This window comes from Piliocolobus tephrosceles, chromosome 14 (assembly GCF_002776525.5).
Source record: "Piliocolobus tephrosceles isolate RC106 chromosome 14, ASM277652v3, whole genome shotgun sequence".
Lineage (NCBI taxonomy): Eukaryota > Metazoa > Chordata > Mammalia > Primates > Cercopithecidae > Piliocolobus > Piliocolobus tephrosceles.
This window is the reverse complement of record NC_045447.1, coordinates 41052822-41065179: the sequence shown is the minus strand read 5'-3', so window position 1 is coordinate 41065179 and position 12358 is coordinate 41052822. Positions and strand designations below refer to the sequence as shown.

General features: G+C 45.6%; 2 protein-coding genes across 7 annotated transcripts in view; one reads left to right on the top strand and one right to left on the bottom strand.

Moving 5' to 3' along the window:
* The window catches only part of NANS (N-acetylneuraminate synthase), a 40080-nt gene extending 30839 nt beyond the window's left edge, over positions 1 to 9241 (top strand). For both annotated transcript variants that reach the window (XM_023202995.2, XM_023202988.1), the window contains exons 3-6: positions 3099 to 3198; positions 4368 to 4522; positions 6979 to 7245; positions 9011 to 9241. In XM_023202995.2, the coding sequence (XP_023058763.1) occupies positions 3099 to 3198; positions 4368 to 4522; positions 6979 to 7245; positions 9011 to 9220 (732 nt within the window). In that variant the 3' untranslated portion in view covers positions 9221 to 9241. The remainder of the gene's footprint in view (positions 1 to 3098; positions 3199 to 4367; positions 4523 to 6978; positions 7246 to 9010) is intronic.
* TRIM14 (tripartite motif containing 14) overlaps positions 3194 to 12358 on the bottom strand; it is a 53462-nt gene continuing 44297 nt past the window's right edge. The window contains exon 7 of one of the 5 annotated variants that reach the window (XM_023202977.2): positions 3194 to 4561. The gene's annotated coding sequence lies outside the window, so the exon portion shown is untranslated. Of the gene's footprint in view, positions 4562 to 6321; positions 7233 to 7955; positions 10142 to 12358 lie in introns of those variants that run through there. The other 4 variants (XM_023202975.2, XM_026456159.1, XM_023202960.1 and 1 more) reach the window with 4 other exon arrangements.

The window sequence follows — 12358 nt, the reverse complement described above, 5'->3', positions numbered from 1 at the left end:
CACGTGTTGTCCACCCTCATTCATTAATTTAGAATCAGTAAAGGGTTTTTTGGTTTGTTTTTTGTTTCGTCACCCAGGCTGGAGTGCAGTGACACGACCTCAGCTCAGTGCAGCCTCGATCTCCTGGGTTCAAGCAATCCTCCCACTTCAGCCTCCCCAGTAGCTGGGATTGCAGGCACATGCCACACGCCTGGCTAATTTTTATAGTTTTTGTAGAAACAGGATTTTGCCATGTTGCCCAGGCTGGTGTCAAATTCCTGGGCTAAAATGATCCTCCTGCCTTGGCCTCCCACAGTGCTGGGATTACAGGCATGAGCCACTGTGCCTGGCCAGAATTTAAAAAGTTCTGAAGCGAGGAAGTTTGGGAAACACTGGGTTTGGAACTCAGCTAAGTTGATTTACTGGGACCCTCAGAAGGCATTAAGGCAGGGTAGTGTTCCTCTCAAATGAGGCGATCCATGGGACCCATTTCTGCATGTTGAACTCAGCTGGGAGCCAGAGGATAGTTGTACGTGGCTGAGCTCCCTTCAGACTCCCACAGACTTTGTGCTATGGGGCAGGAGGGAGAGAGGAGTGCTGAGGCTGCCGGGCTGCACAGAACCCCAGATAGAGAGGGAACCCAATAGCAGGGTGGGAAAGCTAGGGGAAGTCAAGGAGTCCCTGGAGAGAAAGGGGTCACCAGTTGCTGACCTAGCCTGTAGTATCCCCTAGGCACAGCGATACTGTCTTAGGGCTGAAAGAATCTTCCAGATTTCTCAGATTCCCTTTGCAGGATGGCTCTGAGTGGCAGTTTTCTAAATGGCCACCGGGTGGCGGTGGCTCCCCAGGAGGTGGCAAAATGAGATGCCCCTTCCCTTTCCAGCAGGAATTGGCCTTTTTCCTTACTTGAAAATTATAGAATTCCATGCAGATTTTACAGCCTCTGTAGGTGAGCTTCTGCAAAAAAAAATTTTTTTTTTCTGCACTTGTCTCCACTCCTTGCCCCTGACTGCTCTGCCCTTCTCTTGAGGGGGTTCCTGCATCTGTTTATGCCCTGGAGGGCCACACCACACTCCCACAAGGTGAACATTATACAAAAGAAAACTCAGTGGAAGGTTCCTTCTTTAAACAGAAAGCAATCTCTTCATCTGCCATATGGAGCGAGAAGGGTAGGAAAATTAGAGTTTATTCAAAAAATATATTTAAAACTGATGTTTTTTCAGTTCTGTCTTAGGGCTAGTTAGCAGTGTTATGAGACACAAACAGGAAAGAGTGAGGTAGAAAAGTATGGAAGGTACTGGGCATGGTGGCTGAAGCTTGTAATCCCAGCGCTGTGGGAGGCCAGCGTGGGACAACTGCTTGAGGCCAGGAGTTTGAGAACAGCCCAGGCAACATAGCAAGACCCCATCTCTACAGCAAATTAAAAAAAAAAAAAAAGCCACATGTGGTGGCACATGCCTGTGGTCCCAGCTACTTGGGAAACTAAGGCAGGAGGATTGCTTGACCCCAGGAGTTTGAGACCAGTCTGGGCAACATAGCAAGACCCCATCTCTACCAGAAAAGAAAAGAAAAAGATGGAAGGGGAAAGGAGAAGAGTTAAAAATAAAGCAGAGAGGAAGAGTAGTAAGAATGGTGAAGGAAGGGAGGAAAGGGAGGGATGGAGGGAGGGAAGGAGGGAGGAAGGGAGGTTGGTCCTAGACCAATCAGAGTTTGCATTTCATTTTAGCAACATCCCTGGGAGAGGGAAAGATTTGTGTGCACGTGATCAAGTGTGAGAAACTCATTAAGCCCTAACTTATTTCTGAGTCACAGGCATCATTTTAGAACTAAGATATTTGGAACCATTCAGAGACATTGATTTTTTCAACTTTTGATTTCCAACTTCAATTCAAAACAGGACTCAAGAAAACGTTTGAAGGTGATGCGTATGTTTATTACTCTGTGGTGATGGTAGCAGTAGTGTATACTTAAGTCCAAACTCACCAAATTACATACTTTATGTGCAGCTTTTAGTATATCAATTACACCTTATTGAAGCTGGAAAGAAATAAAAGGCTTTTGAGTTCTTATAATTTGACAGCAAACTGAGATTTTACTCTTATAACTTATGACGCACTGATTCCTTCAGCAAGCATTTGCTGACATTTACCAGTTTCCTGAGTCTTGTTGATGAATACTAGAGAAGAATGTTGAAGAGCCCTAAATAGGTAACCTCAGGCAGTGATGTTGTATCTGAAAACGTGACTGAGGTTCACTTTTCTGTGGGCAGTGTGCTTTGAGGCCTGAAAGGGCTCAGGTTGAATGGGCCCTGCCAGCCATGGATCGTTGTGTAAAGGCCGGGTGAAAAAAATGCTCCATTTTCCCCCTTTCACCAAGGATTTTTGAAATAGCCCCTTTTCCTGCTTGTTTGGCTGAATAGAGGGGAAAGCCTTTGATGCTATTCACGTTTTCACTGCCTGGTTTTCTGGGTCAGGATTAAGTCATGACTGTTTCATATTTGTTCATTTGCCCTTGGGCCCCTGGGGCAGGTAGGGTTTGGCCAGGGGAAAGATTATTTTCCAGATTGTGGTTTTTTTTTTTTTTTTTTTTTTTTGAGAAGGAGTCTCGCTCTGTGGCCCAGGCTGGAGTGCAGTGGCATGATCTCAGCTCACTGCAACCTCCGCCTCCCAGGTTCAAGCCATTCTCCTGCCTCAGCCTCCTTAGTAGCTGGGATCACAGGTGCCCACCACCACACCCAGCTAATTTTTGTATTTTTAGTAGAGATGGGGTTTCACCATGTTGGTCAGGCTAGTCTCAAACTCCTGATCTCAGATGATCCGCCTCCGCCTCCCAAAGTGCTGGAATTACAGGCGTGAGCCACTGTGCTTGGCCCTTTTCCAGATTCTTGTCACCAGCAAAGACCAGCACCAAATGTTTGTTGGACTAATGGATGGGTGGATGAGAACGAATGTTTGCATTTAAATGAAACAACTGAGAACAAATCTTTGCCTGCTTTCAAGTTTTGAGAGTCCCTCTGCTGCATAAGAGGGGTTTTTCTATTTGTATGTTATTCGTCACCTGTCATGACAACAGTGTTTTTGAACAATGGTGAAAAGGAGCTCCCTCTTTGATTTTTGTAGATGGCAGTTGAATTCCTGCATGAACTGAATGTTCCATTTTTCAAAGTTGGATCTGGAGACACTAATAATTTTCCTTATCTGGAAAAGACAGCCAAAAAAGGTAAGTGTCTAATTTTTGACATAAAATCCAAGGGAGTCCAAACCTTCATATGTTTACTCCCTGCATGGTGGCCCACTTTGAGGCAGATTTCATGAAGACAAATTTTAGAAGCATCTTTTCATTTTTTTAAATAGAGACAGGGTTGTCTCTATGTTGGCCAGGCTGGTCTTGAACTCCTGGCCTGAAGCAATCCTCTCATCTTGGCCTCCCAAAGTGCGAGGATTACAGGCATGAGCTACTGTGCCCTGCCAGAAACCTCTTTTCAATCAGCCTGTACTTCCACTTTTTGTATGCTAAGTTGAAAGAAAATAAGAATATGAGTTTTTATAAGACATTAAAAAAATTTTTTTTAAGAATTTATTATTTTCTTTTTTTATAGAGACAAGGTCTGTCTATATTGCTTAGGTTGGTCTTGAACTCCTGGATTCAAATGATCCTCCTACTTAGGCCTCCCAAAGAGTTGGGATTACAGGTGTGAGCCACTGCACCTGTCTTAGAAAATTTTTTAATTAAAATGTATAAGAAGGATATGACAGTATATATAAAACCTAGCTGGCTATGGTGATGCATACCTGTGGCCCCAGCTACTCAGGAGGCAGAGGTAGGAGGATTGCTTGAGTCTGAGACTGCAGCAGGCCATGATCATGTAAAGTGGTTTTACAACATGAACAATGTCATTTGATCATCATAACACCCCTAGGACTGAAACAGGTCGTGATTATGATGCTTGATACTTACACATAGGGGAGGCCTTTGAGACTTAGAGACGGACAGTGCTCTGCCCAGGCACAGCTGGAAGTGGCAGCTCCACACCTCACACTCACTCACACTCTTGAATCAGCACTCATTGTACTGTACTGCCATGGTATACAACCTAGTAATCAGATGAGATACTCATTTTCCTCTTGAAAGTGTGAAATTCCTCTGCCTCTTTAATTCAGTTCGTTTTGCTCAAGAACACTGTCGGGCAGAGGGGAGCCCACCTTCCCTGTGGCCGAGGGCAGGAACCCAACAAGCTCCTCTCTGTTCCCCCACAGTGGCTGGCACAGTGTTTTAAGAGATATCTGTGGAGTTCAGTTGAATGATGAGACCAGCAGTTGGGATGTGTTGGGGAGAGTCAGAACCTCTAAAGAGAAAAGTGCTGATGGTGTTGGTGCTGGATTACTCAGGTCGCCCAATGGTGATCTCCAGCGGGATGCAGTCGATGGACACCATGAAGCAAGTCTATCAGATTGTGAAGCCCCTCAACCCCAACTTCTGCTTCTTGCAGTGTACCAGCGCGTACCCGCTCCAGCCTGAGGACGTCAACCTGCGGGTCATCTCGGTGAGCAGGAGGGAGGGGGTTCCCTTCTCGGGCCATTTACTATGGGGAAGACGTAGTCTTTTTTATAACCAAAATTCTAACAAACGATGGCATACTTTATAATTTGAACATCCTTTGACAGTCTTGCTGTTACTAAATCAAATTCTAGCTAAGCAGTTGAGGAAGCACATACATTCTAAAGAGGGTGACTATAAATGAAATTTTTTTGGCCAGGCACGGTGGCTCTCGCCTATAATCCTAGCACTTTGGGAGGTTGAGGTGGGCAGATCACCTGAGGTCAGGAGTTCGAGACTAGCCTGGCCAACATGGTGAAACCCCTTCTTACTAAAAATACAAAAATTAGCCAGGCATGGTGGCGCATGCCTGTGGTCCCAGCTACTCAGGAGGCTGAGGCAGGAGAATCGCTTGAATTCAGGAGGCAGAGGTTGCAGTGAACTGAGATCGCACCACTGCACTCCAGCCTGGGTGACAGACTGAGACTGTCTCAGGAAAAAAAAAAAAAAATCTGTCAACAGACATTTGGGATGATTTTACCTTTTGGCTATTGTGAGTGATGCTGCTATGAACACTAGTGTACAGATAAATATTTATCTTTTTTCATACTGAGTTATAGGAGGCCTTCTGGAAACTTACGGCTTTTTTTGCTTTGTTATTTGCTGCCTCTCTCATTTTCTAATTCTTAGCATCCCTGAGACTCAAACTAGTTACAGTGACAGCCTTGAGGGAAATTACTCTCTCCCAGGATTTTGCCTACACAGTCATTTCAAAGATGGTGAAGTCCAGTCCCAAGTCGGGAAGCCTGAGATCCCACAGCAGCTTGGTGGCAAAGCTGGAACTAGAACCTGGGCATGTCCCCCTAGGCCTTTGTCTCTTATTGTCTCATGCCATCTCTCTCAGTTCCTCCTGTAGCACTGGAAATTTAACTTCATTCAAAAATACGTATGTAATTATCATTAAAACCATTATAGTAACATTAATGGAATTCTATCTATCCATCCACACATACTTACAATCCTGATATTGCAGTTGTTTTTGTTTTTCCTTTCAGCATAGTATTTGATATTCTGTTTTCCCCATAAGCTTTCTTACATGTTGCTATACAGCCATTAACTTGTAAAAAGTTAGCCTTTTTGAAAACTGACATTGCTCTCTTTTTACCTAAACTTTCTTTTTTTACCTAAACTTTTTTTCTGTTTTTGCTTCACTTATAGCTTATCTAAATCATGTTATTTTTAAAACTTAAAAATGATTTCTGTGAAACATGTAATGTCAAAAGTAAACATCCCCTGCACTCCCATCCCACAGAGATTCTGATAATTAACAGTTTAGTAGACGTGACCCCAATTATTTTTCTTTTCAGTGTATCTCTGTCCCCATTCAAGGTGCTGTCATGTCTTCTCTCTTGACACTACACATTGCAGGAGTTATTCTGCCAGCCTATCCCATCTTGGGCCTGCACATAGTACAGTGGTTTGAATTTCCAAACTTAGCAATCCACACTCCATCACACACCCTTAACCCTGGTTTTCAAGGCCTTTGCCACCTAACCCTCCTAGTCTTTTGTTAAACCCCACGTGAGGCCAGATGCTGTGGCTCACGCTGGTAGCACTTTGGGAGGCTGAGGCAGGTGGATTGCCTGAAGCCAGGAGTTCGAGACCAGCCTGGCTAACGTGGCGAAACCCCATCTCTACTAAAAATACAAAAATAAGCTGGGCGTGGTGGTGGGCGCCTGTAGTCCCAGCTGCTCGGGAGGCTCAAGCAGGGGAATCACTTGAACCCAGAAGGCAGAGGTTGCAGTGAGCCGAGATCACACCACTGCACTCTAGCCTTGGCAACAGAGCGAGACCCTGTTTCAAAAAGAAATAACAATAACAATAACAATAAAATAATAATACACCCTACCTGAGTCTTTCTACTGTACTCAGCTTTCTGGTCACCCTCACCAACAAGACTCACCCATCTTAAAGTGTCTTTTGTTGCATTCAGTGAATTATAGATAATGGATTATTTATCATTTCCACCAAAGGATTGTTTTGAGATTGGGCTGTGTATATTATTGATGATATTTGTGCATATAGCACACTTGCTTTCAGTAGCTCAGGCTAATTAAATGTGACAGATGGTTTTTGAATGAGGTTAGACATTCATTTAAAGTTGTTATTCTCAGTGTATTGTGCAATATGAAACATTCTTAAAATGCATTCTTTATAGTAACAGTAACCGTTGTTCTTAGAGCATTTACAATGTGCTGAGTGCGTCTCATGCATTTACAGCAATACTCAGCAGGTATTATCATCATCCCTAGGAAAGAGAGGCTCAGAAAACCTCAGTATCTTGCCCCTGGCTGCACAACTAGTGAGTGGCTAAACCGGGGCTCAACCAGATATGCTTGACCCTGGAGAATATGCATAAAGCACCATGATATTTAACCTTATTTTTCTTTTTTCATTTTAAAGGAATATCAGAAGCTCTTTCCTGACATTCCCATAGGGTATTCTGGGCATGAAACAGGCATAGCAATATCTGTGGCCGCAGTGGCTCTGGGGGCCAAGGTATTGGAACGTCACATAACTTTGGACAAGACCTGGAAGGGGAGTGACCACTCAGCTTCACTGGAGCCTGGAGAACTGGCCGAGCTGGTGCAGTCAGTGCGTCTTGTGGAGCGTGCCCTGGGCTCCCCAACCAAGCAGCTGCTGCCCTGTGAGATGGCCTGCAATGAGAAGGTACGTCCTGCTGGACTCCACTCGGCTCTGCTGCCGTGTGCGGAAACAGAATGGGCTGGCCTGAGAGGGATGGTCAGAACCACCACTCCCTGAGCCAGGCCGATGAAATGATGAATGTGCTGCCACCCTTGTCAGCTTCTTCAGGCTCCTCTTCAGTAGTGCGTGTCACTCTGGCCGGTAGCAGCAGCGGGAGAAACATGTTATCTAAAGGGAACTTTAGCGGTTTCTCTGGCCACCTAGGGTCACATTAGAGTCTTCCACTAATTATCTGAAGCCCATGGCTCCAGTACTCCTAGACTACAGAATATGTAACAGGGATGAGGCCCTGGAATAAGTCAAGTCTGGGCTCCCTTGGAGCAGGTAAACCCTGAGAAACATTTAGGCGAGGTGTTCCCTGAGGTACCAGAAGAGCCTGTGACATTTCCTAAGTCAGTGTGGCACTGGTGGAAAGGGCAGTGCGTCACTGCAGAGGTGGGTGGGTGATGATGCAGCTATTCCTTGTGCAGCAGTGACCTTCAGACAGAGGGACTGGTAGGTCTAGAAGCACTGCCTGGCCTGCTGACTGTCAGGACTTCCTGGAAGCCGTGGCCTGGACCTTCTTGCCGTCTGAGTCATAGAGCCAGGCCGGCATCCTGGGACTGCCAGGCACACACACACCCCTAACCTGCTGCAGGATGTTGGGGGTCAAGACAAAGACCAAACACTAGGCATGCCTGGGACTGCTGTCATCTTTTATTCTAGTGGGGCCTACCTGCTTCCCCAAATCAAAGATGCATCGATACCAGGAAATTAAAATAAAGTAAAAAGAAATAGTTTCTTTACAGAGAAAACAGGAGAGAATTAGACCAGAAACCAGAGTTAAGTTTTATAACAGCTGAGCACTTAATCTGGCTCTCTGAGCAGACAGTAAAACATAACAGGATGCATGATTATCACTTGACAGACATTTTTCCCTGGCACCACATTCCAAGCAGAATTGATTCCTTGCACTCTCATGTGGAGGATATAGAGTAATAAAACACATAATTTATTTGAAAGTATTTACGGAGAAGACAAACATTGGTCATGAGCTTCAGGTAACCTTCATTCCCTTACCTGCCTGTCCTATCTGCCCCTTCCTCGGGGGCTCCTTTTCTTGCCATCTGCATAACAGCCACAGTCACCATCTTATGAGTCCTTCATATATCTATTTTACCAAACAAAGTGGCGGTAAGGTGTGTACCCTGAAGAACAGTGCGTCAGGAGTTGAGAATCTCATTCGTATGTTTCATCTTGGCTGTCTGCAACCCTGGCCAAGTCACCCACCCTGTGTGGGCCTCGGTTTCCCCATATTTACAATGAGATATTGAGCTGGATGGTGACCAAAGGAATCAGAGTTTGCATGTATTGAGAGCATTCTATGTTCCAGGTACATACTATAATATCACCAATCCTTACACAGTCATCTGACAGGATAGTTTCCATTTGACAGAGAAACTAAAATGGCCTATACCCTACTGACTGGGATTTGAACCTGGCTCCGCCTACATAGCCTGAGCCCTTTCCTTTGCACTTTATTGTAAAGGCTCTTCCTCTGAGTCTCTGAATTCAGTCTACACTGGTTGAATTCCTGCCATGTCTGAGATATTCTGAGCAGCGTAGGTGGCAACAGAGTCCCTGCTCCCAAGGTACTGCCTGGGGAGGACTGATCAGGGACCTGGAATGTAAAGCAGTGTACACTAGTTACTTCTGTGAAGCTGGCACTGAATGTTCATTTTGTCCACAGCTGGGCAAGTCTGTGGTGGCCAAAGTGAAAATTCCGGAAGGCACCATTCTAACAATGGACATGCTTACCGTGAAGGTGGGTGAGCCCAAAGGCTATCCTCCTGAAGACATCTTTAATCTAGTGGGCAAGAAGGTCCTGGTCACTGTTGAAGAAGATGACACCATCATGGAAGAATTGGTAGATAATCATGGCAAAAAAATCAAGTCTTAAAATAAAGTGCCATTCTATGAATCCTCAGTTCCGTTCCCTTGCTGGTGTTATCGGGTGTGTCTGAGTGAGGTGGGGGCAGGAATGGCAGTCTCTAGGGACCTGGCCGTCATCCACCTCCACCCGCTCCTTAGACAGCAGATGTTTCTGGGCTAGGCACTGTGTCAGCCCACTGGAGAGAGAAAAAGATCCAGTGATGCAGTCTCTGCTTCAAGTTGGCCAGCTTCAAAGAGGGGGTGGTTCCAAACCAAGTCCATATCCTCCAGTTGCTGGGTGGCTGCAGCGAGGGGCGAGAGCTGGCTGTGCAGGTCCTTTCCTTTAAGCCTTTGATCTCACTTCCTTATAGCCCTTTACGTCTCCATTGCCTTTATCCCTTTCCTGCCCTTGGCCTCTATGTCTAGTTGGCATTGTATAGTAGTCACTCCACATCAGAGAAAGGATTGGTCAAAGGATCTTGTAGGCAGAAAAATGCTGAAGGTTCTCCTCTCAGAGCAAAGAGGGAAATGGCATGTGTTCCTTCTCTGAACAAATACTGAGGGCCCTCTGTGTGCCAGGCACTGCTTCAGGCACAGGGGAGATAGCCATGAACAGCCCCAATCCCTTCCTCAGGGAACTTTCATTCAGATGGGGGCAGATGCATAAAAATCAATACACTATGCGTGTATTGAGAGCATTCTATGTTTCAGGTACATTCTATAATATCACCAATCCTTACAGTCATCTGACAGGATAGTTTCCATTTGACAGAGAAACTAAAACATGGCCTATACCCCACAGTGATTCCGTCACACAATATGTTAGAAGGTGGTATGTAAGGGAGCAAGATGGCCGAATAGGAACAGCTCCAGTCTCCAACTCCCAGCACGAGCAACACAGAAGACAGGTGATTTCTGCATTTTCAACTGAGGTACTGGGGTCATCTCACTAGGGAGTGCCGGACAATTGGTGCTGGTCAGGTGCTGCAGCCCGACCAGTGAGAGCTGAAGCAGGGCGAGGCACTGCCTCACCTGGGAAGCACAAGGGGGAAGGGAATCCCTTTTCCTAACCAGGGGAACTGAGACACACAACACCTGGAAAATCAGGTAACTCCCACCCCAATACTGCGCTTTAAGCAAACAGGCACACCAGGGGATTATAACCCACACCTGGCCGGGAGGGTCCCACGCCCACAGAACCTCCCTCATTGCTAGCACAGCAGTCTGCGATCTAACTGCAAGGCAGCAGCGAGCCTGGGGGAGGGGCGCCCACCATTGCTGAGGCTTAAGTAGGTAAACAAAGCCGCTGGGAAGCTCGAACTGGGTGGAGCTCACAGCAGCTCAAGGAAACCTGCCTGTCTCTGTAGACTCCACCTCTGGGGACAGGGCACAGCTAAACAACAACAACAAAAAAAGCAGCAGAAACCTCTGTAGATGCAAAAGACTCTGTCTGACAGCTTTGAAGAGAGCAGTGGATCTCCCAACATGGAGGTTGAGATCTGAGAAGGGACAGACTGCCTGCTCAAGTGGGTCCCTGACCCCTGAGTAGCCTAACTGGGAGACATCCCCCACTAGGGGCAGTCTGACACCCCACACCTCACAGGGTGGAGTACACCCCTGAGAGGAAGCTTCCAAAGTAAAAATCAGACAGGTACACTCGCTGTTCAGCAATATTCTATCTTCTGCAACCTCTGCTGCTGATACCCAGGCAAACAGGGTCTGGAGTGGACCTCAAGCAATCTCCAACAGACATACAGCTGAGGGTCCTGACTGTTAGAAGGAAAACTATCAAACAGGAAGGACACCTATACCAAAACCCCATCAGTACGTCACCATCATCAAAGACCAGAGGCAGATAAAACCACAAAGATGGGAAAAAGCAGGGCAGAAAAGCTGGAAATTCAAAAAATAAGAGTGCATCTAACCCTGCAAAGGAGCGCAGCTCATCGCCAGCAACGGATCATAGCTGGTCAGAGAATGACTTTGACGAGATGAGAGAAGAAGGCTTCAGGAAGAATTACCTACCCAGCGCAAAGAAACTAAAAATCTTGAAAAAAGAGTGGAAGAATTGATAGCTAGAATCATTAATGCAGAGAAGGTCATAAACGAAATGACAGAGATGAAAACCATGACGCAAGAAATACGTGACAAATCCACAAGCTTCAGTAACCGACTCAATCAACTGGAAGAAAGAGTATCAGCGATTGAGGATCAAATGAATGAAATGAAGCAAGAAGAGAAACCAAAAGAAAAAAGAAGAAAAAGAAATGAACAAAGCCTGCAAGAAGTATGGGATTATGTAAAAAGACCAAATCTACGTCTGATTGGGGTGCCCGAAAGTGAGGGGGAAAATGGAACCAAGTTGGAAAACACTCTTCAGGATATCATCCAGGAGAACTTCCCCAACCTAGTAGGGCAGGCCAACATTCAAATTCAGGAAATACAGAGAACGCCACAAAGATACTCCTCGAGAAGAGCAACTCCAAGACACATAATTGCCAGATTCACTAAAGTTGAAATGAAGGAAAAAATCTTAAGGACAGCCAGAGAGAAAGGTCGGGTTACCCACAAAGGGAAGCCCATCAGACTGACAGCAGATCTCTCGGCAGAAACTCTCCAAGCCAGAAGAGAGTGGGGGCCAATATTCAACATTCTTAAAGAAAAGAATTTTAAACCCAGAATTTCATATCCAGCCAAACTAAGCTTCACAAGTGAAAGAGAAATAGGCTCCTTTACAGATAAGCAAATGCTTAGAGATTTTGTCACCACCAGGCCTGCCCAAGAGACCCTGAAGGAAGCCCTAAACATGGAAAGGAACAACCGGTACCAGCCACTGCAAAAACATGCCAAAATGTAAAGACCATCGAGGCTAGGAAGAAACTGCATCAACTAATGAGCAAAATAACCAGTTAATATCATAATGGCAGGATCAAGTTCACACATAACAATATTAACCTTAAATGTAAATGGACTAAATGCTCCAATTAAAAGACACAGACTGGCAAACTGGATAAAGACTCAAGACCCATCAATCTGCTGTATTCAGGAGACACATCTCACATGCAGAGACATACATAGGCTCAAAATAAAGGGATGGAGGAAGATCTACCAAGCAAATGGAGAACAAAAAAAAGCAGGGGTTGCAATACTAGTCTCTGATAAAATA